At 34.3% G+C, this 26327-nt stretch overlaps 4 protein-coding genes across 4 annotated transcripts; 2 read left to right on the top strand and 2 right to left on the bottom strand.

Moving 5' to 3' along the window:
• The first annotated feature begins 12126 nt into the window (after positions 1-12126).
• On the top strand, positions 12127-12838 carry LOC133331767 (dynactin subunit 5). Its single transcript, XM_061540142.1, has 3 exons — positions 12127-12174; positions 12261-12560; positions 12618-12838. Exons 1-3 carry the CDS (start codon positions 12127-12129, stop codon positions 12834-12836), a joined length of 567 nt encoding a protein of 188 aa, XP_061396126.1. The 3' UTR covers positions 12837-12838.
• A 137-nt stretch (positions 12839-12975) lies between these two features.
• Positions 12976-14273, bottom strand: LOC133331768 (ankyrin repeat domain-containing protein 49). Its single transcript, XM_061540143.1, has 2 exons — positions 14138-14273; positions 12976-13491 (listed from the first exon to the last, which is right to left on the bottom strand). Exons 1-2 carry the CDS (start codon positions 14271-14273, stop codon positions 12980-12982), a joined length of 648 nt encoding a protein of 215 aa, XP_061396127.1. The 3' UTR covers positions 12976-12979.
• A 2038-nt stretch (positions 14274-16311) lies between these two features.
• On the top strand, positions 16312-18526 carry LOC133331769 (immunoglobulin-binding protein 1). Its single transcript, XM_061540144.1, has 3 exons — positions 16312-16437; positions 16523-16731; positions 17693-18526. Exons 1-3 carry the CDS (start codon positions 16312-16314, stop codon positions 18519-18521), a joined length of 1164 nt encoding a protein of 387 aa, XP_061396128.1. The 3' UTR covers positions 18522-18526.
• Positions 18527-21723: 3197 nt separating this feature from the next.
• LOC133331771 (transcription factor grauzone-like) lies at positions 21724-23787 on the bottom strand. Its single transcript, XM_061540146.1, has 4 exons — positions 23665-23787; positions 22583-23601; positions 22046-22427; positions 21724-21981 (listed from the first exon to the last, which is right to left on the bottom strand). Exons 1-4 carry the CDS (start codon positions 23785-23787, stop codon positions 21724-21726), a joined length of 1782 nt encoding a protein of 593 aa, XP_061396130.1.
• Between the last annotated feature and the right edge of the window lie 2540 nt (positions 23788-26327).

The following is a 26327-nucleotide window of genomic DNA, read 5'->3' as shown; positions in this document are numbered from 1 at the left end:
CCCATATATAATTTCGTCCGATTTAATGTAAATGTTGCACCAAAGTTCCCATATATCTTTCGATTTGCACGGAATTTGGTATAGCGTAATGAATTAGGTCTAGAATGATGTGTGTTAAGTTTCGTGAAAATCGGTTCAGATTTAGATATAGCTCCTATATATATACTTTTCTTCCGAGTGTATGTAAATTGTGCACTAAAGACCCAAAGTTTGTCTGATTGTCACACGATTTTGTACAATAAACTGTATTTAATATAAGTTAATCTCTGACAAGTTTTTTTGAAATCGGTTCAGATTTTGATATAGCTTCTACAAGTATATTTTCGTCCGATTTTACACATAATTGACACAAATTTTGCACAACGTACTGTTAGTATAAGTACACTACGTACTTAAGTTACTATAACATAACTTGTGGCAAGTTTAGTTGAAATCGGTTTAGATATAGCTCCTATATATCGTTTCGTCAGATTTTAAGTATATATATATATATATCCTTTACATTGCTTTATATAATTTTGTCCCCTCGTAAGAGGCAACCCTATATCTGATCAAATGAAAAATTTAGTGTAGGTTGCAGAATGCCATGTTTATGGATCCATTTTCATGTGGTCCTTCAAAAATTCGACGTCAGTTATGATTCATCTGTTGAATATACCCAAAGTGGTGAAGGGTATCATATAGTCGGCCCCGTCCGACTTTACTACTTTCCTTACTGGTTTTCAATTGGTTCAAATATCTATTTAGATAGTACATTTAATTTCGCCCGATTCAATCTCAATGGTCCTCCAAATAGTATATGTCTGTACTCTCTACAGGATATTGTAGATATTAACACCTCTTGTATGTACCCAAAGTGGTCAAGGGTATCATATAGTCGGCCCAGTCCGACTTTTGAACTTTCCTTTCTGGTTTTCTTCTAATTTTTGTTGTTGTAGTTTTAAAGGTTTCCAATTTCAGCGAAATACCACAAATATATAACAGCGTATGTTTAAACGAACACCTTGTAGTGAGCGGCACTGTCAGCTGTTGTTGCATTCAGTGATTTAGCTAATCGCAGCTACTAACAAACTGACTCACTGACATAGTTTCTGTTGCTGTTGTTGTCGATGTTTTTGGTTGCATTTGGTCCGACAGACCCTAGTAGCGCATAAATAATATTACGCTTCACTGCATACTTCACTTAGTTACAGGCCAGGCCTTGCTTGTTGAACTTTTGGATGAAAAAAAAATTATGAAAATATTTTTTCTAATTATCTATACTAATAAAAGAGTAAAGTGATTGACTGACTGACTGGCTGATTTAACGATTCTTCAACGCCGAGACGAAACGGCTGAAGCTAGAATCTTGAAATTTTGGATGAGGGTCACTCTTGGTCCAAATGTGACAGATAAGGCTGGGTTTTTGGAAATTCGAACTAGAACGGCACGAAAAGTACTAAAACGTGCTAAATGTGATGCCATTTGTATTTGGCGAACCGGTGGAGCTAGAACTCTGAAATTTGGTTTGGTGGTCGATGATGGAGTGTAGAATAGATGTACCAAAGGGTTTTTGGAAATTCGAACTATAACTATCCGAAAAGTACGTAAATGTACTAAATTTGGTACAATTATGTAGCATGTGAACGGATAGAGCTAAAAACTTGGAATTTGAAATGCGAATTAGAGTTGGGAAGTAGGGTCGATATAAGGAGATGGTTTTGAAACCATGTACTCATGTGTACGAAAAGTACTATATGGTACTATATTTAGTACAAATTTAATTTAGAGGTACAAATCGAGCTGGAATCCCGAAAATTGATATTAACATTACTGTCGGAGTATAGGATTGGGATTTCACCCAATTTGGATTTGGGAGTCAGGATCACTGTTGGGGTGTAGGATTGGGGTCAGGACTCAGTTTAAGACATTATTACTTATGGGTACTAAATGGTACTAAATTTGGTACAATTTGAATTTTAGGTGAACAAATTGAGCTAGAATCATGAAATTTGGAGACAGCATCATTGTTGAGGTGTAAGATTGAGATATGTAGGGAGTTTTAAAAATTTTTACTAATGTGTACTAAATTTGGTACAATTTTAATTGTGGGTGAACCGATGGAATTGGAATCCTGAAACTTGGATTTAGGATCACTGTGGGGGTGTTGGTTTGAGTTAAGTAGGAAGTTTTTGAAATTCGTACTAAATGGTACTAAATTTGGTACAATTTGAATTGTGGGTGAACCGATGGAATTGGAATCCTGAAATTTAGAGTTTAGAGCACTGTGGGGGTGTAGGATTGGGGTATGTAGGAAGTTTTACAAATTCGTACAAATGTGTACTAAATTTTGTACAATTTAAATTTTTGGTGCACCAATACAGCTGGAATACTGAAATTTAGAGTTAGTATTACAGTTTGGGTTACAGTTTCAAAATAGTACCAAATGTGGATTTGAGTAAATCGATAGAGCTAGAATCTTGAAATTTGAAGTTAGGATCACTGTCGGGGTGTAGTATTGGGCTATGTAGAAAGTTTTGGACATTCGTAATAATGTTTACTAAATGGTACCAAATGGTGGTTAGGATCACTGTTGGGGGGTTCGAATGGGGTATGTAGGAAGTTTTGGAAATGTCTACTAAATGGCATTAGATTTGGCACAGTTTGAATTAAAAGTTAACCGATAGAGCTGAAATCTTGAAATTGAGTAATAAGATTTTCATTGGATTGCATGATGTAGGTAGCAATGCAAATTTGAACCTATGTGTATTAAATGGCACTAAATTTGAAACAAATTGGATTTAGGTGAACCGATGGAATCCTGAAATTTGAAATTAAGATTGGGGTATGTGGGAAGTGTTGGAAATTCGTATGTTAATGTAGGAAGTTATGACAATTTATATATTTATGTTTACTAACTGGTACTTAATTTGGATTTGGGTGAAGCTATATTTGAAATTTGGAAATTTAACTAAATGACACCAAATTTTGTATAGTGCTTGATTTATTTTGCGGTCAGAATTTGTGTGTAGGGTTGAGTACTATAAGAGAACATTGGTACTAAACGGTTTTAAAAGTGTTAATATTGGTTGGTATTGAGTTTTAAATACTTCCCACATTCGCTGACGAAGTAGCGGGTATATGCTAGTGAAAAATAAATGAGTTATTTGAAAATAGAGAGGGCCTTTTATAGGGTATTGAGAGAGGTTTTTCTATACAAATGCTCTATGAATAGAGGGCCTTCTACAGGGCATTTATGTATAGAAGACCTTCTACAGGTTCATTATGTATATTGGACCTTACACAGGATTTCCTGATGTTTAAAACATTAAACAGATTTTCTTAATGGAAGACCTTCTATAGATTTTCTGGAAATAGAAAATCTTCAATAGGTTATCTATTGATAGAAAACGTTATACATATTTTCCAGATATAAAACAAATTCTACAAGCCTTCTAGAAATATAATACCTTCCTCAGGTCTTCTATTGAAGGAAATGCCTTCTACAGACCATCTATAGACCTTCTATTTAAATATTATCACCCAAATTACCACTTCTATTACAATGGCTTGCCTTCCGAATACACACTTCAGTGCGAACACTTAATACGAACACGTCACATATCAGCTAACCCTGTCCTAGAGCTATAACACATTCTTTCTTATTTTCTGTTTTTATTTCGAATAATTCTCAATATTAATTTGTGCGGAAATTCAATTGAAAATATGTCATTAATGTAACAAAAATAAAAAATAAATCATTAGACAAGTGTCACTTCGAGTTCACTTGACAAAACTCGTTACTTTTAGTTTTAAACTTGACCTTGAAATCCGTATTTTTTTTATTTTGTTCGAAGTGTGTTCAATTGATTCGTATGGCAACGTTATTAGTGCGTGCTTGACATTCTGTTATGTGAGTTTCTATTTTGTTGTTGTTGTTGTCATGCCATGCATCGTTATTCATAACATTTAGAACCATAACAGTCATTAATGCCACCAACAACAGTGGGGGATATTGGAGGGAATTTTCAGGGGAGCTCTGAAAAAATATTTTTTTAAATATCCACGCCTTTGTATACCCTGAAAAAAATATATTTCTTTAAAAGATGCACGTGTTCGTTAGACCCTGAAATCCTTTAGAGGTTTCCAAGAATCCCCCAATGTGCCCAACGCACCTGAAACGCAACCAACCCGTCGGTAGCAACAACTGTATCATACCACCACAACACATCTGCTCTACACCGATTTCATTGTCAAGGTGAATACTAATGTTTAATGTTGAATAAGTGAAATTTGTAAATAAACAATTATTGGAATTTGTTAAGTGTTTCAGGTTGGTTTTTATGTGCGTATATGTTGTCGATATTGTTGTTGTTGTTGCTGCTGTTGTCATTTGAGCAGAAAATATGAAGTTTGTAATGTAAAGGAGGCCTAAGCCGCCGTCGTCGAAGCCAGGTTTCTTGTTGTAATGCAAGTCAAAACAATGTCAATACGAATGAATGTTCGATGAACTTGACCACCAATAATGTGTCGAACAAGGAATTTGTTTGGACAGCTACGGACAGGTGCGAAGGTTAGGTGTGACATTTATTGGCACGAAATTTTATTCTAAGGTTATTGAAGTGGAAACGGATTGGAATATTAAAAGGGGAAATTATTGAAAAAAATATTGAAATTAGATTTAGAAGGGATATTTGGATAGAATATTAATACTAAAGATTTAAGACACAAACTTGCAAATGGATCCAATAAAACAAAAGACTTAAGAAACGAACACGACAACCCACAAAATAAGAGCAAATTTTTTAGAGAATATTTTTTCAGTTTTTTATTAGACCTAGATATTTTAAATATTTTTTCAAAGCTATCATAGGCGTGGATTTTTTAATATTTTTTCAAAGTTACCCTATTTTTTTAAGGTCTACCTACCAATGGTCTGGATTTCTTTCATATATTTCGTTCAAAAATATATGAGTACCAAAGGCCTAGACTTTTTAAAATATTTTTTCAAAGCTACCATAGGCGTAGATTTTTAAAAGACTAATTTTTCAAAGCTACTACAGGCGTGGATATTTTAAAAAATATTTTCAGTGGTTCAAAATTTTTTTAAAAAAAAATATTTTCAAGGTCTACCAAAGGCGTGGATTATGTAAAAAGTATTCTTCATAGTCTATCAAAGGCTTAGATTTGTTTATAGCCTTCACCACACTGTGGTACAGGGTATTATGTCTTTGTGCATATGTTTGTAACAGGCAAAAGGAAACGAGATAGACACATGGTTCCTTTTGAGAGTATGCATAGAATCACTTTCTGAGTCGATGTATGCATGTCCGTCCGTCCGTCTGTAGATGTTAAATTGTAAACAAAATACAGGTCGCATTTATAATTCGATTTGGATAAAATTTGGCACAAGTCACTTATTTGGCCCAAGGACGAACCCTATTGAAATTGGGAAAAATCGGTTCCGATTTAGATATAGCTCCCATATATATTTTCGTCCGATTTAAGGTAAATGGGGCACCAAAGTCCCTCTATATCTTTCGATTTGCATGAAATTTGGCACAGAGTACTAAATTAAGTCCAGAATGATGTTGTGCCAAGTTTCGAGAAAATCGGTTCAGATTTAGATATAGCTCCCATATATAGTTTCATCCGATTTAAGGTAAATGGGGCACCAAAGTCCCTCCATATCTTTCGATTTGCATGAAATTTGGCAAAGAGTACTGAAGTAGGTCCAGAATGAAGTCTGCCAAGGTTCGTGAAAATCGGTCCAGATTTAGATATAGCTCCCATATATAGTTTCGTCCGATTTCATGTAAATGGTGCACCAAAGTCCCTATATATCATTCGATTTTTACAAAGTTTGGCATAACGTACTGAATTAAGTCTAGAATGATGTCTGCCATGTTTCGTGAAAATCGATTCAGATTTAGATATAGCTTCCATATATATTTTCGTCCGATTTAAGGTAAATGGGGCACCAAAGTCCCTATATATCTTTCCATTTGCACGAAATTTGGCAAAGAGTACTGGAGTAGGTCCAGAATGATGTGTGCCAAGTTTCGAGAAAATCGGTTCAGATTTAGATATAGCTTCCATATATATTTTCGTCCGATTTAAGGTAAATGGGGCACCAAATTCCCTCTATATCTTTCGATTTGCATGAAATTTGGCACAGAGTACTAAATTAGGTCCAGAATGATGTTGTGCCAAGTTTCGAAAAAATCGGTTCAGATTTAGATATAGCTCCTATATATAGTTTCGTCCGATTTAAGGTAAATGGGGCACCAAAGTCCCTCTATATCTTTCGATTTGCATGAAATTTGGCAAATAGTACTGAAGTAGGTCCAGAATGAAGACTGCCAAGTTTCGTGAAAATCGGTCCAGATTTAGATATAGCTCCCATATATAGTTTCGTCCGATTTAAGGTAAATGGGGCAGCAAAGTCCCTCCATATCTTTCGATTTGCATGAAATTTGGCAAAGAGTACTGAAGTAGGTCCAGAATGAAGTCTGCCAAGTTTCGTGAAAATCGGTCCAGATTTAGATATAGCTCCCATATATAGTTTCGTCCGATTTCATGTAAATGGTGCACCAAAGTCCCTATATATCTTTCCATTTGCACGAAATTTGGCACAACGTAATGAATTAGGTCTAGATGTGTGTTAAGTTTCCTGAAATCGGTTCAGATTTAGATGTAGCTTCTTCATCTGACCAAATGAACAAGTGTTTATGGTTCCAATTTCATTTTACTGGTCCTTTAAAAAGGCGACGTCTGTTAGGACTCATCTGTTGAATACACTCAAAGTGGTGAAGGGTATCATATAGTCGGACCCGTCCGACTTTACTACTTTCCTTATTGGTTTTTAAATGTTTTATAAAGCCTGGATTTTTTCAAGATTAATTTTTCAAAGCTTCCATAGGCGTGGATTTTTCTAAAAATATTTTTTCAGGTTCGACCAAAGGCGTGGAGTTTTCTAAAAATTCTTTTTCAGGTTCGACCAAAGGCGTGGATTTTTCTAAAAAAATTTTTCAAGTTCGAACAAAGATTAATTTTTCAAAGCTTCCATAGGTGTGGATTTTTTAAAGATTAATTTTTCAAGTTCGAACAAAGGCGTGAATTTTTTAAAGATTAATTTTTCAAGTTCGAACAAAGACGTGGATAAAGATTAATTTTTCAAGTTGAATTTTTCTGTTTTCAGTCTCAGAAAAAAATAATTAAAAATCTTATCACTATAAAAAACTTAAATTGCAAATTTCCACATTTGAATGTTTTGCACCTCTTTAGGTGAATCATAATGATTCTGCTGATGATGAATTGCTGTCAAAAAACAATTTTGTTTGTCATAGTTGTAGGTGCGTAATTCAGAGCCACTTATCTGGGTGTTGATTTGACAAACAAAAAATAATTGGTTTTTCGTAGAAACCACAAAAAAACAATCTCTTACCACTACCGGTTAAAGTGCTAACAATGTTTGCTTAAAACTACTTATAATTAAAAGCAAAGAAAAAAACATAAATTTTGTTCGCGTCTTATGCTAAATTGTTTTAATATTGAAAAAAGACGTTCACCTATTCACTTCTATTTTATGCCAAATTCGCATACAGTGAACAAAAATAACAACAACATTGAAGCCTTTACCAAATCAAAGTAATTGTTTTCGTATGCCAATTTAATTTTATTAAAACCGAAGACTTGGTGGCTAAAAAATTTAACCTCGTAGTATTTTAATAAAAGTGAATGAAATGCACATAGCAAATGTACAAAATTAGAGTTTAATAATTTATGTTAATATTTTTGAAACCATTTTATTAAATAATAATATAATCTTTAAAAAATCCACGCCTATTTTGGTCCTTGAAAAATTAATCTTTAAAAAATCCACGCCTATTTTGGTCCTTGAAAAATTAATCTTTAAAAAATCCACGCCTATTTTGGTCCTTGAAAAATTAATCTTTAAAAAATCCACGCCTATTTTGGTCCTTGAAAAATTAATCTTTAAAAAATCCACGCCTATTTTGGTCCTTGAAAAATTAATCTTTAAAAAATCCACGCCTATTTTGGTCCTTGAAAAATTAATCTTTAAAAAATCCACGCCTATTTTGGTCCTTGAAAAATTAATCTTTAAAAAATCCACGCCTATTTTGGTCCTTGAAAAATTAATCTTTAAAAAATCCACGCCTATTTTGGTCCTTGAAAAATTAATCTTTAAAAAATCCACGCCTATTTTGGTCCTTGAAAAATTAATCTTTAAAAAATCCACGCCTATTTTGGTCCTTGAAAAATTAATCTTTAAAAAATCCACGCCTATTTTGGTCCTTGAAAAATTAATCTTTAAAAAATCCACGCCTATTTTGGTCCTTGAAAAATTAATCTTTAAAAAATCCACGCCTATTTTGGTCCTTGAAAAATTAATCTTTAAAAAATCCACGCCTATTTTGGTCCTTGAAAAATTAATCTTTAAAAAATCCACGCCTATTTTGGTCCTTGAAAAATTAATCTTTAAAAAATCCACGCCTATTTTGGTCCTTGAAAAATTAATCTTTAAAAAATCCACGCCTATTTTGGTCCTTGAAAAATTAATCTTTAAAAAATCCACGCCTATTTTGGTCCTTGAAAAATTAATCTTTAAAAAATCCACGCCTATTTTGGTCCTTGAAAAATTAATCTTTAAAAAATCCACGCCTATTTTGGTCCTTGAAAAATTAATCTTTAAAAAATCCACGCCTATTTTGGTCCTTGAAAAATTAATCTTTAAAAAATCCACGCCTATTTTGGTCCTTGAAAAATTAATCTTTAAAAAATCCACGCCTATTTTGGTCCTTGAAAAATTAATCTTTAAAAAATCCACGCCTATTTTGGTCCTTGAAAAATTAATCTTTAAAAAATCCACGCCTATTTTGGTCCTTGAAAAATTAATCTTTAAAAAATCCACGCCTATTTTGGTCCTTGAAAAATTAATCTTTAAAAAATCCACGCCTATTTTGGTCCTTGAAAAATTAATCTTTAAAAAATCCACGCCTATTTTGGTCCTTGAAAAATTAATCTTTAAAAAATCCACGCCTATTTTGGTCCTTGAAAAATTAATCTTTAAAAAATCCACGCCTATTTTGGTCCTTGAAAAATTAATCTTTAAAAAATCCACGCCTATTTTGGTCCTTGAAAAATTAATCTTTAAAAAATCCACGCCTATTTTGGTCCTTGAAAAATTAATCTTTAAAAAATCCACGCCTATTTTGGTCCTTGAAAAATTAATCTTTAAAAAAATCCACGCCTATTTTGGTCCTTGAAAAATTAATCTTTAAAAAATCCACGCCTATTTTGGTCCTTGAAAAATTAATCTTTAAAAAATCCACGCCTATTTTGGTCCTTGAAAAATTAATCTTTAAAAAATCCACGCCTATTTTGGTCCTTGAAAAATTAATCTTTAAAAAATCCACGCCTATTTTGGTCCTTGAAAAATTAATCTTTAAAAAATCCACGCCTATTTTGGTCCTTGAAAAATTAATCTTTAAAAAATCCACGCCTATTTTGGTCCTTGAAAAATTAATCTTTAAAAAATCCACGCCTATTTTGGTCCTTGAAAAATTAATCTTTAAAAAATCCACGCCTATTTTGGTCCTTGAAAAATTAATCTTTAAAAAATCCACGCCTATTTTGGTCCTTGAAAAATTAATCTTTAAAAAATCCACGCCTATTTTGGTCCTTGAAAAATTAATCTTTAAAAAATCCACGCCTATTTTGGTCCTTGAAAAATTAATCTTTAAAAAATCCACGCCTATTTTGGTCCTTGAAAAATTAATCTTTAAAAAATCCACGCCTATTTTGGTCCTTGAAAAATTAATCTTTAAAAAATCCACGCCTATTTTGGTCCTTGAAAAATTAATCTTTAAAAAATCCACGCCTATTTTGGTCCTTGAAAAATTAATCTTTAAAAAATCCACGCCTATTTTGGTCCTTGAAAAATTAATCTTTAAAAAATCCACGCCTATTTTGGTCCTTGAAAAATTAATCTTTAAAAAATCCACGCCTATTTTGGTCCTTGAAAAATTAATCTTTAAAAAATCCAAGCCTTAAAAGTCCTTGAAAAATTAATCTTTAAAAAATCCACGCCTATTTTGGTCCTTGAAAAATTAATCTTTAAAAATTCCACGCCTATTTTGGTCCTTGAAAAATTAATCTTTAAAAAATCCACGCCTATTTTGGTCCTTGAAAAATTAATCTTTAAAAAATCCACGCCTATTTTGGTCCTTGAAAAAATAATCTTTAAAAAATCCATGCCTATTTTGGTCCTTGAAAAAATAATCTTTAAAAAATCCACGCCTATTTTGGTCCTTGAAAAATTAATCTTTAAAAAATTCACGCCTATTTTGGTTCTTGAAAATTAATCTTTAAAAAATCCACGCCTATTTTGGTCCTTGAAAATATTATCTTTAATAAAATCCACACCTTAAAAAATTCTAGTGACTTATTTAAGTCTTTTGGAAAACCGTTTGATTCTCCAATTTCAAAACAAACACACACACGTTGATACATATCTACACCATAAGGTTTTTCCTTCTGTTTGCTGTCTGCCTTTCATGAAGTTGTTGTGTGTAGGTCAAATTTGTTTTCAAATATTAATTTACAAAGTAATAAGTTTTCAACACTTGTTGTTGTAGTTGTTGTTTTCTGTTCGCATTGTTTTCAAGTAAAATAATATGAAAATCAAGGACCCAAATGTCTAGCGAATTTTCACATGTAATAATGTTTATATGTATGTATTTTTTTGTTCTGTTGTTGTACTTGTCGTTCATGGTTGAACAAATTTTCAATTAGCCATGTTAGAATATATGCCTAGGTCATATACTATGTTTGTCGTATCGGGTGTAACATGTTTGAAGTGTGAAGAGTATGGTTTCGATAGGGAGCCACAAGAAAATTTGAAAACTAAAATTCGATATCAAATCAAATTTTTGAATTTTTGTCCAACAAAGAGGATATTATAATTCCACGAGTTGCGAATTGTATCCTCATTCCGTCATTTATGTATCCCCTCAACGAAGCTCATTCCAAATTCTACCATGACCGAACTTCGTTTCATTTTTAAATTTATCCGACAACCTTAGCTCAAATAATTTATTTATTTGTTTTGTATTTACTCACATTTGATGTATTCCAAATGTGTTGTTGTTGGCCAAATGTGCGGAACAATACGGAAACCCCGTCCGTGTATGCAGTGTAGCCTGGGTAATCAATGTTTATTTTGATTTTAATTGGCTATTTAACTTTGAAATATTAATCAATCGGATATAAAGTATTTAGAACAAGATCAATTTTGAAGATTACAACACCAACGAAAAATTACAAATATATATTAGAATGTATATTTATAGAATAGAACTATTGATTCGATTTGTTAGAGGTCATTAGAGAGGAATTCGATGGTTCTTTGGAATGGTGTTGGTAGGTAAACCAAAGTTCTGTTTTTATAATTGAAAGGTAAATTGGCAGGTGATGTAATTTCAAATATTAGGAAATATTAATATTGAAATAATATTCAATATTTATATTTCCTAATTCAAATAATATTCGTTTTATAAACCCGCGCCTTGTGGCCCTCCAAATAATATTCGTTTTAAAAATCCACGCCTTGTGGCCCTCCAAATAATATTCATTTTAAAAATCCACGCCTTGTGGCCCTCCAAATAATATTCGTTTTAAAAATCCACGCCTTGTGGCCCTCCAAATACTATTCGTTTTAAAAATGCACGCCTTATAGTGTTTCAAATAATTATATTCATTTAAAAAAGCCACGCATTGTGGCCCTTGAAATAATATTCATTTTAAAAATCAATGCCTTTAATTCTTCAAATAATATTCCTTTCAGAATATTCTCGGATACTTTTGAGGCAACATCAATTTATAGCGCCATCTCCTGGTGTCTAGTTATAAACTACAGTTCTCATTCACATTCTGTGTGCTATTGTGAATGACGCAGCTTAATCATCAGAGCCAAAAGTCGATCTTTTGATCCCTAATGCCAAAACAGCTGTTATAAACAAAAAATCATTTCTAAGGGAGGGGATACAAAACTCCAGCAAAAAAACTGTGGAAAATAGCAACACACAGCAGGAATAATATACTTGGAAAGGTAAAATAGAAAATATGGAAATCGCCAATACCTATTACAGCAAGGATGAATATGTGGAGACGGTAAGTAGGGAGTGAGCAGCATCACAACTTCATGTAGTTCCGATGACCTCATCAAATACCGCTATTTAAACATTCTTTCCTTCCAGGCATCGGGCAACAAAGTTAGCCGTCAAACAGTGCTATGTGGCTCCCAAAATATCGTCCTCAATGGCAAGGTAATCGTACAAAGTGGTTCCATTATACGTGGCGATTTGGCCAATGTGCGGACGGGACGTTATTGTGTTATAAGCAAAAATGCCGTCATACGACCACCATGTAAACAGTTTAGTAAGGGAATTGCCTTCTTTCCCATGCATATTGGTGATCATGTGTTTATAGGGGAGGATGCGGTGGTATCTGCGGCCGTGATAGGGTCATTTGTCTATATTGGAAAGAATGCCATAATTGTGAGTAGGCCCATAGCTTAATTGTTCATATTTAAAACCCATTCTTTTTTACTCTAGGGCCGCCGTTGTGTTCTCAAAGACTGCTGTATTATTGAGGATGGTGCGGTGCTACCACCCGAAACCACTGTGGGCAGTTATATGCGTTTCACTGCCAAAGGCACCATTGAGGGTGGTCAAGGCAATCCGAATTTTGTACCCACCGCCATGCAAGATCAAATGATAGACTATACCAAATCATTCTATGAACATTTTGTGCGAACTCCCGTTGCATGTTAACAGGATAAACCCACACATACATTTCCACTCAAAACTAAATAATTGTATTTATTTTTTTTATTTCTTTCTTTGTATTAAATAATTTATTTGTATTAAAAATACACAAACTCTCCTCCTCCATCCAACTTAAACTAAACTCAAAATTAATCTATTATTCCTGTCTCCACATCATATGCTGAATGACCCATTTCAAATAGGGGTGCCGACAAACCAGTTCGCCTTGCAATCTCTTCTGCTGTTTCTTCGGAATTATTCAAAGATCTCGCATTGATATTAGGATCCATTAACAACGCCGTTGCTGTATTACGACAATTTGATACAGTGGCTGCCACATGCAACGGGGTCTGTTGACCATCTGATTGAGCATTAACATCAGCACCATGTTGCAGTAGCAGGGCAACACTTTCTGCATGACTCCATTTACAGGCCGAATGTAGAGGGGTCCATCCTAATTTTGTTTTGGCATTCGGATTGGCATTATACTGCAGTAATAGTTTTGCTATATCTGTAAAATTATTATATGCCGCCCGATGCAGTGGGGTATAACCGTCGTCGTCAACGGCGGAAACAGTTTCCGGGTCCAGTCTTAAAATCTCACGTATTTCGTCGTGTTTCTTTTCATTAACAGCCCATAAAATCATACGTTCCAAGGTGGCTAAAGGGCAAATAAAAAGAATAATTAGTTGTATTTGTTACAAGGCTTTTGGAGCATGTGCAGACTAAAGAGATTCTGTGGAATCGTTAGAAATTATCATGCAAGCTCTGAATGTCGTGAAGTTATGTTTAGGGATTATTTTTATGTAGTCGTAGGGGACCTGATTACACCGATTCAAGGTGTATTTTGCAGAAGTCCATACTTCCGAGATATAAGCTGACAGAATCTTCTTTTAAATAGAAGTTTTCAGATTTTTCGATACCAGCACCGCCTATTGAATTTTTAAATACTACATTTTTTGAATACCGGTCCTTCTACAGGTGCCCGCTACGTCAAAGAACCAACTTTCATTACTTTGAATTTACTGCCCTTTAGAGGCCAAGTAGGTTGTTCTTCATATATTGTGGAATGAAGAATTGATACCATTGTGTCCACGGAACTTTGGAGTTCTATAACTCCGGAAGTATGAGTTTCCACAAACGCTCTTTCGTTGTAATAAGCCCTTAGGTCAACTTTCAGCAGACCATAAACTTCAATTTATAGAGGTCCTAAAATATACATTTCCATATAGTTCTTAAAAACTCCATAACGATCCTTGAACCTCTCCAGACTGAAATCATATCTCAAATTGCCATTCACTACCTACCCTCTGGATTTTTATCTTCCTCAATCAATTCATCGGCATCGTCATCCCAGCCACTGACATGCATACCCTTTGGCACCTTGGCGTATCTCAATTTATCCAATTGGGATTGTTCTTCATCGGAGTCATAGTCACCCATTTTTTGTTAGCTATATTTAGATCGAAATCTAAAAACTTTTTATTAGTGTTTTAAACAAAACTATTCACGTATTTTGCTTGGTAAACTGCTAAACAAAAATAATGATCATTCACAATAAGGGATTTGTTTTTATTTGCACCCATCGAGAAAATTCCATCATTGACGTCAGACAAGATAAAGCACATTTACGACGTTTGGCGTTGTACGTAAAATGTGTTGTGAGAGGCAACGATTTTGAGATGTTTTTATAGTTTTTTTTGGGATAAATTATTTGTCTGTTTCCTACTTATTTTTATTATATTTTTCGATATCATAAAGGACAAATTGTTATCATAATAAAAACTTGTACATTCTTGTTCTGGAACAGGCATCATGGGCCCGGTTGTATTCCTAATTATAAATAATTCTTTGTTATGTTTAATTTTTCAGATGAGAAGGGGACAGATATACGAACACAAGCCACGGAATCTTTCATACACGAGCTAAAGACAGAGTGTTTTTATGGAGAGAGTGTAGGGAATATGGTATTGCACCATAGAAGGGATTCTTTAAAAGACTGAAGGGATTTGTAGCTGCCTATCGGTGGCAGGTATTCATCCAGTATTGTCGAATTACTTTCTCAACTGGATCAGTGGGAATACGATTCAATCCTGCTTGATAGGCTTGAGGACCACAGTTACAGTCCTCTCTCCATCCAGATCATGGTACTTTTCTAACACCCTAGGATATATTACATCGACACCATATTGTTGTATTGAATCTTCGTCTCCTTATCTAAACGATTTACTGTTGTCGGTAAGAGACCAACTAGTAGCAGGTTCTTCATGGTATTCACCCTGCATTCTCGAGTAGCTACCAACTGTCCCAGGGTGAATTAGATTCAAATTTGCGCACTTGATCTAGATACCCACAAGATATTGGATACACAAAATCTTATGTTTACGCATAGGAAGTATCTTTAGTGGTCGGAATTGCGGATTCATTGACCTGCAAATTCAGAGGTTCATATGGTAAATAGTGTGGTCGTTGGTTTGTGGAGAATATTTCAAAATTCTGCCGGCTCGTGTCTTGAGAACTTTATTCCTGCTCCTAATATTATGGCTAATGTCTTATAGGGGTCATAGAAACTGATCCCTATAACCATGGTGTAATTAGTGGTCGGAATTGTGGACCCATCAACCTGCACATTGAGAAGCCGTTGATATTTCCACATTCCTCGCCCGAAATAACTTTGCTATATTTGGCCTATGATCGTACGAGCAACCGTGTAAGTAACGCTATTTATTCCATCAGTTGGGTCCTGAATTTCAGAAACGTAAAGGTTAAACAGTTCAGAAGATATCTTCCCACCGTGGGTAACTTTCTACTTCACTCAACGTGGCTTGGACATCTTATTCCGGTACTCTAAGTACGAATGTCGTCCACAATTATAATTTATTATCCAACGTTTCGAACTTGTCCCGAGGAATTTCCTCAAAGAACTTGGCATGACTGACGGTATCGAAGACGATACCAACACTGCCTTTGGCATGGCCGGTTCTGATTTAGTCCTCGACTTATATATGTAGACATATTGTTGTGCCGTTGTGCTTACGGAACCCATTCTGATGATTCCCAACTTGATAATTTCCCTAATGCTGAGAAAGGTGTAATGCCTCAAGACAACAATTACATCCATTAAAATGGGATCGGACTGTAAGATTCGCCATTGCTGGCAATACTTGATTCAGTAGCGGCACTAACCTGTCCATTGTCCAAGGTTAAAGAACGATGTGGGTAACGTTTTCGATAGAACCCACTGTCGTAGGATTGATTTCATGTTTCATTCAAACGAACTTTTCCGAACTAATTCGCACTGGTTCATTATTGTGAATCACACAATTGAACGCCACCGTATTTGCAAACTGCTGAACTCTATAATGCTGACTGTGACTGTTTATCAGCTGTCAGTTTTTGTTTGAACGTATAGAACAACAATAATACACAAAATTGAAAGAACATAACTAAATAAATAAAACTAAATTATATAGTATAAAAAATGGGTGACGAAAACAATACATCGACTGATGAAAATCGCAAATTACAAGATATCTTCTTGGAGGCATGGAATCAATATGAGTTTTTGGATGAAACAACCATCGATACGAATAGTGCCGAATATCAAGTAAGAAGGGATTTTGCCGGAATTTTCTTTTCGTTTGCATTGTTATATTTATTTTTCATTGTTGTTGTTGTTGTTTTACTTGCAGAATAAAGTAAAGGATGGCATTAAAAATTTCGAATTGGCTACGAAAATTGTTAGCCAAATTAATATGTTTAGTACCAATGAATTTATCGATGAGGTACCAACAGAATCACTGCAATATTTGCTGTTACCATTTTTCCTCGGCAAGTTAACATTGAAATGTTACAAAGAGGAACGCGGTGAAGTTTTGGGAAAGGCTGAGGTATATTTCAAGTAAGTTGTGTGATAATAAAGAAATACATGATAAATGTAAGGAGATTTAGATATCAATCTTATCTCTTTAAGATAGTGTCATCAATTAGGATTAAATGTATGATGCAAGGGAAATGACATTTTACATCGATATGTATGAAATTTTCTATAACGAACTTCCGAACAAGAGTGATTTTTAAGGCAAATCATCGGATCCAAACTTCCACGATTAGAGAAAGAAACAAGTCAAGTTTAGAACCAGGCCATCGATAGTTTTGAAATCTTTACTACATGTAGTCTCATTCTTCCAGAGGCATGGGCCTCCAATACAAACATATATTTTGTATTTCGGGGAGTTGAGTTTCGAAATCGGACCACTTTTTGAGGATATGCTCCATATAACGGCATACTATTATTTTGCATATTAGGGATTTTTGTCACGTTTATCAATCCAAAAGGCTATAATTTATTATCTTAAATCAAATCTAAAAATTTCGAAATCGGACCACTTTTGATGATATCCCCCATAACGATATCCCAAAATATTCGGTATTTTGAGGAGTTTAGGCAATTTGTTTATGTTGGTACTTTGAGTTTCCATTGGATCGCAAATCGCTTTACCAAAAATTATCGATATCGGGACACTTGAGGATAGTCCCCATACAACGGTACCCAACATTATTCGGTATTTTGGGGTGCTTGGGCAAGTTTTTTACTCAAATTGGCTATAATTTGGTACTTTGAGTTGTCATTGAGTAGCAAATCTCCTTAACAAAAATTATCGATATCGAGCCCTTTTGAGGATAGTCCCCATATAACAATATCCTCCATTATTTGGTATTTTTGGAAGTTTGGGCACGTTTTAAACGAATTGGCTATAACTTCGGATTTTGAATCCTCATTCGGTATTTTTTACTTTTTTTAATTTGCATCCTCCTTATATTAACCTTCTTTTCTTCTTCTTTTAATTTTTATCCTACAGAGACTTCCTACAACGTTGTCAAAATTATGAATTATGTGATGGTCCGAAAATGTCAAATGACGAGGAGAATTCTCAACAAAGCGGTTGTATAGATACAACCCAACAATTGGTAGCATCCGCTGTGGCACGCAACAACAAAATTGCCCAGTTCAGGAGAAAAAAGGAATTAGAAGAACAAATCAAGAAAATGCGTGTTGCCGTTCGCTGTGAAAATGTCGATGATGAAATTAAGCGGAATTTCTTTCTAAACTTCATACAAAAAAGTATTATCGAAACTAATGAAGAGTTGCAGGATATAAAATTGGAAAAGGGTGTTGTGGAAATGCGCAAACAACGTATGGCTGAATTTGGCACAACACGTATGGATGATATTTTACCACCCGGCAGTGTAATAGGTCCTGGTGTATCAGCTGGCATGGGACCCAGTGGTCATTCACATAACCACGGTCATGGACACAGTCACCATCATCATCATGGTGCAGCTCCTAAACCAAAACCCATGCAACCATTTATTATTACAAAAGATGCTGCACAAAAGGCCGTGTTTGGTATGGGTTATCCCAGTTTGCCGGTTATGTCCGTTGATGAATTCTATCAGCAACGTGTTGATGAGGGTGTTTTTCCCGATGAAGAAAAAATGGCTCGTATAAATGCAGAAAAGGCATTGGCCGCCGCCCAAGATCCCGAAGAAAAAGAGGAGGAAGAAAAGGCCGCCATGGAGGAGAAAATCGAAAATGATGATCCAGAAAATTTGGCACGTATGCGTCGTATGGATGAATATCGGGACGTGGTTAGACGTGGTGATGGCAATCGTCATAATCGCAGTTAAATTTTTGAACACAAACACACACAATCACGTATTCTCTGAATGTCGACGTAACACACTTTTAATAACGAAAAAATAATTAAAGGAATTTTTTTCGAATCCATAAGACTAACTCTCATTTAATATATGAAAACAAAAAATTAATTGCTCACTCGTATGGAGTTATAAAATTAACAAGTTTATAAAACTTTGAAAACAAACGAATAATAAAATTACATTACGATGTGTTGAAGTTGAATTTGAAGACTTTTTTAAAGGTATATGTAAGCGGTTTAAATAATTTGGACTGTATACACAAATTGCTACAATTTTTAGGGGGTTTCGTTATATGGGGGTTGAAACAAAACGTGGGTCCATTTTTAATATCGCGAGTTATATCGTGATTTCAACACACGGGCATGGCTATATTGGGATAGATTTTTATACCCTTCACCACACTGTGGTACAGGGTATTATGTCTTTGTGCATATGTTTGTAACAGTCAAAAGGAAACGAGATAGACACATAGCTCCTTTTGAGAATATGCATAGAATCACTTTCTGAGTCGATTTACGCATGCCGTCTGTCCGTCCGTCCTTGTATTTATGTGAACAAAATACAGGTCGCATTTATGATCCGATTTGGATGAAATTTGGCACTGGTCACTTATTTGGTCCAAGGACGAACCCTATTTAAATTGGGAAAAATCGGTTCAGATTTATATATAGCTCCCATATATATTTTAGTCCGATTTAATGTATTTGGTGCGCCAAAGTCCCTATATATCTATCGATTTACACGAAATTTGGCACAGCGTAATGAAATAGGTATAGAAAGATGTGTGTTAAGTTTCCTAAAAATCGGTTCAGTTTTAGATATAGCTCCTATAGATATTTTCGTCCTATTCAATGTAAATGGTGCACCAAAATCCATATATATCTTTCGATATGCACGAAATTTGGCACAGCGTAATGAATAAGGTCTAGAATGATGTGTGTTAAGTTTCCTGAAAATCGGTTCAGATTTATATATAGCTCCCATATATACTTTCGTCCGATTTAATGTATTTGGCACCAATGTCTTTATATATCTTTCGATTTGCACGAAATTTGGCACAGCGTAATGAATTAGGTCTAGAATGATGTGTGTTAAATTTCCTGAAATCGGTTCAGATTTAGATATAGCTTCTATATCTAACCAAATGAAAAATTTAGTATCGGTTGCAGAATGACATGTTTATTGATCCAATTTTATTTTATTGGTCCTTTAAAAATACAACGTCTGTTAGAATTCATCTGTTGAATATACCCAAAGTGGTGAAGGGTATCATATAGTCGGCCCGTCCGACTTTACTACTTTCCTTACTGGTTTATTCTTATCAAGTATACATTTAGGCGTCTCCGGTGAATATTTCGAGGTTGTGGGTATACAAATTTTCCGAAATTTGCCTAATAATCGTTCCCAAGCATTGTGTAAGAGGTTTGGTCCCCAGAGTTGCCGCTACCGCAGCTATCAGGAGCACTATCTGCTTCGTGTCCCCCACTTTGGGTTTATCCAGCAACAACTCGAATTTGATCGGTTATTTCTCAGAAGGTGGTTATATCTTGTCCTCCTTACTAGAGGCCTTTCTATGGGATCTCCTTTTAGTCGACATCTACACTACCTCACCCTCATTCGTAGTGGAATATGGTGTAAAGGACTTCTCAACATTCAGGTACCGTCTCTAAGGTCCTGATTGTATATATTTACCTGGCGTCATTTTCTTGGCTGCACTCAGTCTACTCGCAGTTTTCTTCTCCATTAACTGCAATCATCTTCACATTTTTCTTGGCCGCCTTTCTACGAACTCTGCTTCGTGTCCCCCACTTTGGGTTTATCCAGCAACAACTCGAATTTGATATATTGTCATGACACTGCTATGGGTTTTGATAATACAACATCAGTCGGATTCGGAGTTTTCGGTTATTTCTCAGAAGGTGGTTATATCTTGTCCTCCTTACTAGAGGCCTTTCTATGGGATCTCCTTTTAGTCGACATCTACACTACCTCACCCTCATTCGTAGTGGAATATGGTGTAAAGGACTTCTCAACATTCAGGTACCGTCTCTAAGGTCCTGATTGTATATATTTACCTGGCGTCATTTTCTTGGCTGCACTCAGTCTACTCGCAGTTTTCTTCTCCATTAACTGCAATCATCTTCACATTTTTCTTGGCCGCCTTTCTACGAACTCTGCTTCTAACTGACATCTACATTACCTCAATTTATTTCACAGTGGAAAATGGGACATCCCATCGAAAGTCCTGATTGTTTAGATATTCCTGGCATACCTTTTCTGACTGTGTTGAGGCTGCTCGCAGTTTTCTCCTCCCTTGGAGGACCACCTTCCCACGCGACGTCCGAATTATGTCATTTAAAAAGTTCCTCAATATCATGCGGATAGTTCCATGATAACATTTAAGGTTTCTGTTAACCTGAATTAAAATCTTATCGGTGATCGAGTCTCTATTCCGTTCAATGGCCCGGTTGCAGAAATTAACCGCACTCCAGTAGATCTTTTTGTAGGAGATTTCATTGGCATTGTCTCGTTTGGTGGTGGCTTGTGTTGATGATTTATCCATCGCTTTGGTGAGAAGGTTATTAACACAAGTATTCACTTCATCCACCATTTGCCTCGGAAATTTTTACATTTCCACCTACCGCCTGCCATGGAAATGGGACTTCCATACTCGTCAAAGTTGTCTTGGCCTTCGATGTCTCACCATGGCCTTTTATGACTCACCTTGATTTAGATAAGACACTTGGATAGCCGTTGTGTTAATCACTTTGGTATCTTTAGTGTCTTCCTCGCCCGTCAAGGGTGAGTCAGCCCACAGATGAGTCAGTATACTTTCTTGACTGAGGCGACACCTCAAAGGTACCTAAAGAACTTTTTCTATAGAAAAAGACACTCATCGGGACCTGAGGAACTTTTTCTATAGAAAAGACACCTCAAAGGGACCTGAGGAACTTTTTCTATAGAAAAAGACACCTCAGTGGGACCTGAGGAACTTTTTCTATAAAAAAATCATTTTTTAGAGACCAAGCAAGGCGTGGATTTATTAAAGAATAATTTTTTTAAAGGTTAAAACAAATTTCTTATAAAGAAAATAAATTAGCTTATACCATGGTATAAGTATAAGATATTTATTATGACTATAACTATATAATAAAATATATTTAATTTATTAGTAAAATAACATGGAATTTAATATATTTGTTGTGGCCGACATGGTTGAATTATCACCACTGGCTGTAACCGCCGAAGATGTTGGTCTTTCATAATTAGGCGGTAAATTCCCTGAATACTTTTTACGTTGCGCTTCTTCCCATTCAATAGGATGTGCTTTCTGACGATGGTGATACATATTGCCACTGGAATTGAATTCCTTCGGACACCAGGGACAACGGTATAATGGTGTGCCGGTATGTATGGCCATGTGGGACTAAAATGGCAAAATAAAAAACACAATTAGTGATTCCTTATAAGAAAAATATGCATTTATATACCTTAAAATTATCCGCTCGCTTGAACTCCTTTTCACAGATGGTACACTTAAAACGATAACCCATTTCATGGGTTTCGTGTATGTGCTTCTTGAGTGAACGCATATTTGGTGAAACCTTCGAACAGATATGACAATTATATTCACGCCGCTCCGGTGGATGTTTCATTTCCATGTGTGTTTTCAATGACCGCTGACAACTGAGTATTTGACCACATATATCACAATTGGCTGTTTTAACCTGTAGAATACCGTCATGTTTTTCCATATGCCGTTTAAAGTTAAACGAATCGGATAGGGTTTCACCACATATCTCGCAGACCTTGGCATAGGCATTAAGATGTACCACTCTCTGGTGTTGGATAAGTGAATACTCATTGGCGTAACTGGAAATGTGGAAGAAAAAATATTTTTATTATTTTTATATGTAAAAAAAATACAGTTTTTAAAGGGTATTTATTAAAGAACTATCACAGCTGGGGACGTGAAATTTTAAAGAAAATTTATTTCAAAATGATCAACATGAAAATCCAATACATACAATTTACCACATTCATTGCAGGGAAATTTTTTCTCCGATTCCGGTAGATGCGTTAACTTATGTACCGTGAGTTTATATTTCTCTACAAATTTCTTTGGACATTGATCGCAGGCAAACTTTTTCTCATCATGCATTTTCATATGACTAATAAGGCAAATGCGTGTTGTCATCGCTTTACCACATATCTTGCAATTAAAATATTCCGGATCAAGATGTAAATTTATATGATCGACGAGAACAGCACGTTTAAAGAATTTTGTTTCACAACACACAACATAGCCCTGTTCATTGTGTTCCTGACTAAAGTGTTGACACAACTGGCGAAAACGTTCAAATGTTTGTAGGCATTTATCACAAGTGATTTTGAAATGTTCCTGAAGAAACTTATCATATTCGATAGTATCAACTTTTGGCAGGTTTGTAGTTTTGCGAGTTTTTATCCGCTTCTTGGTGGCAGAGGTATTGCCCTTATTCTGTGAAGATTTTGTGCAATTGTTTAGTCTTCTCCTCTTGTTGGGAATTTCTTTTGTATCATTTGCGGGTTCTTCGTTGTTTGTTTCTTTTCTTCTATTAGGTTTACGCGTTGATTTTTTGTTGTTTTGGGTATCCGCTTTGTCCATTTTTAGCAAATCATTGCCATCTAAATGATCATCATTAGCAGCAGGAGCATCATCATTATCAGTATCATTACTATAATTCGAATCACTACTACTACTATCATCATCGTCATTATATGCCATGGGATCTTGTTCATTTTCAGCATCTTCTTCATTTTCTTGTTTAATTTCTATGGGCGGTTCATTCAAATGCTGATCAAGAATAATTTCTGGCTCCAGTAAACATTCCGTAATCTCATCTTTAGGTTTGACATCATCCTTTTGTAAAGGATCCGGTTCGGTTTTTACTATACTAAGTCGATGGTCACTGTGTATCTGATCCAATCGCATATAGAATTTATGGAAGTCATATAGTTCTGACCAGCAGTCATTACAAACACAGCAGGTTGCTGGAGGGTATTCCTAGAAAGGAGACATTTTAAATTATCGTACTCTTCGTACCCCCACCAAAATCTTCGTACATACTATGGGCCACAGATGTTTATCAATTAAAGTTTTTATATTCAATTCCTGCCATGCAATTGAATCCACCTTTATACAAGTTGGCTCATCACCCGGTTTTGTTTCCATGCACAGTAAACATTCCATAGTGGAGGATGGTGGGAAAAATCTCTTTAAACACAGATGGGTTTACTAATTCCCGTACAATTTAAATGTACTATTAGATGGAAAGCTAATAAAAAAATCATGGACTGGTTCAGATTGTCCATACACAATTAAAACATTTCTTCTGTTGTGATTTCGGGACTTTTGTGCGGTTGAAGGCAAGTGTATTATGAGCTCTGGTTGAAAAAAGGGTACACTAGGTGAGAAAAGGAGCACGCAGAGGGAAATAATCTTTAATAAATCCACGCCTTTTTTGGTCTTTGAAAATTTAATCTTTAATAAATCCACGCCTTTTTTGGTCTTTGAAAATTTAATCTTTAATAAATCCACGCCTTTTTTGGTCTTTGAAAATTTAATCTTTAATAAATCCACGCCTTTTTTGGTCTTTGAAAATTTAATCTTTAATAAATCCACGCCTTTTTTGGTCTTTGAAAATTTAATCTTTAATAAATCCACGCCTTTTTTGGTCTTTGAAAATTTAATCTTTAATAAATCCACGCCTTTTTTGGTCTTTGAAAATTTAATCTTTAATAAATCCACGCCTTTTTTGGTCTTTGAAAATTTAATCTTTAATAAATCCACGCCTTTTTTGGTCTTTGAAAATTTAATCTTTAATAAATCCACGCCTTTTTTGGTCTTTGAAAATTTAATCTTTAATAAATCCACGCCTTTTTTGGTCTTTGAAAATTTAATCTTTAATAAATCCACGCCTTTTTTGGTCTTTGAAAATTTAATCTTTAATAAATCCACGCCTTTTTTGGTCTTTGAAAATTTAATCTTTAATAAATCCACGCCTTTTTTGGTCTTTGAAAATTTAATCTTTAATAAATCCACGCCTTTTTTGGTCTTTGAAAATTTAATCTTTAATAAATCCACGCCTTTTTTGGTCTTTGAAAATTTAATTTTTAATAAATCCACGCCTTTTTTGGTCTTTGAAAATTTAATCTTTAATAAATCCACGCCTTTTTTGGTCTTTGAAAATTTAATCTTTAATAAATCCACGCCTTTTTTGGTCTTTGAAAATTTAATCTTTAATAAATCCACGCCTTTTTTGGTCTTTGAAAATTTAATCTTTAATAAATCCACGCCTTTTTTGGTCTTTGAAAATTTAATCTTTAATAAATCCACGCCTTTTTTGGTCTTTGAAAATTTAATCTTTAATAAATCCACGCCTTTTTTGGTCTTTGAAAATTTAATCTTTAATAAATCCACGCCTTTTTTGGTCTTTGAAAATTTAATCTTTAATCTTTGAAAATCTTTAATAAATCCACGCCTTTTTTGGTCTTTGAAAATTTAATCTTTAATAAATCCACGCCTTTTTTGGTCTTTGAAAATTTAATCTTTAATAAATCCACGCCTTTTTTGGTCTTTGAAAATTTAATCTTTAATAAATCCACGCCTTTTTTGGTCTTTGAAAATTTAATCTTTAATAAATCCACGCCTTTTTTGGTCTTTGAAAATTTAATCTTTAATAAATCCACGCCTTTTTTGGTCTTTGAAAATTTAATCTTTAATAAATCCACGCCTTTTTTGGTCTTTGAAAATTTAATCTTTAATAAATCCACGCCTTTTTTGGTCTTTGAAAATTTAATCTTTAATAAATCCACGCCTTTTTTGGTCTTTGAAAATTTAATCTTTAATAAATCCACGCCTTTTTAATCTTTAATAAATCCACGTCTTTTTTGGTCTTTGAAAATTTAATCTTTAATAAATCCACGCCTTTTTTGGTCTTTGAAAATTTAATCTTTAATAAATCCACGCCTTTTTTGGTCTTTGAAAATTTAATCTTTAATAAATCCACGCCTTTTTTGGTCTTTGAAAATTTAATCTTTAATAAATCCACGCCTTTTTTGGTCTTTGAAAATTTAATCTTTAATAAATCCACGCCTTTTTTGGTCTTTGAAAATTTAATCTTTAATAAATCCACGCCTTTTTTGGTCTTTGAAAATTTAATCTTTAATAAATCCACGCCTTTTTTGGTCTTTGAAAATTTAATCTTTAATAAATCCACGCCTTTTTTGGTCTTTGAAAATTTAATCTTTAATAAATCCACGCCTTTTTTGGTCTTTGAAAATTTAATCTTTAATAAATCCACGCCTTTTTTCTTTAATAAATCCACGGTCTTTGAAAATTTAATCTTTAATAAATCCACGCCTTTTTTGGTCTTTGAAAATTTAATCTTTAATAAATCCACGCCTTTTTTGGTCTTTGAAAATTTAATCTTTAATAAATCCACGCCTTTTTTGGTCTTTGAAAATTTAATCTTTAATAAATCCACGCCTTTTTTGATCTTTGAAAATTTAATCTTTAATAAATCCACGCCTTTTTGGGTCTTTGAAAATTTAATCTTTAATAAATCCACGCCTCAGTTGGCCCTTTAAAAATAATCTTTAATAAATCCACGCCTCAGTTGGCCCTTGAAAAATAATCTTTAATAAATCCACGCCTTGTTTGGTCTTTAGAAAATTATTCTTTAATAAATCCACGCCTTGTTTGGTCTTTGAAAATTTAATCTTTAATAA

The sequence above is a fragment of the Musca vetustissima genome, unplaced genomic scaffold, assembly GCF_032173495.1.
Source record: "Musca vetustissima isolate MV318-11 ecotype Yass unplaced genomic scaffold, APGP_CSIRO_Mvet_v1 utg21597, whole genome shotgun sequence".
In the NCBI taxonomy this organism is placed as follows: domain Eukaryota; kingdom Metazoa; phylum Arthropoda; class Insecta; order Diptera; family Muscidae; genus Musca; species Musca vetustissima.
The sequence above is the reverse complement of the archived record's forward strand: the minus strand, read 5'-3'. Positions and strand labels throughout refer to the sequence as shown.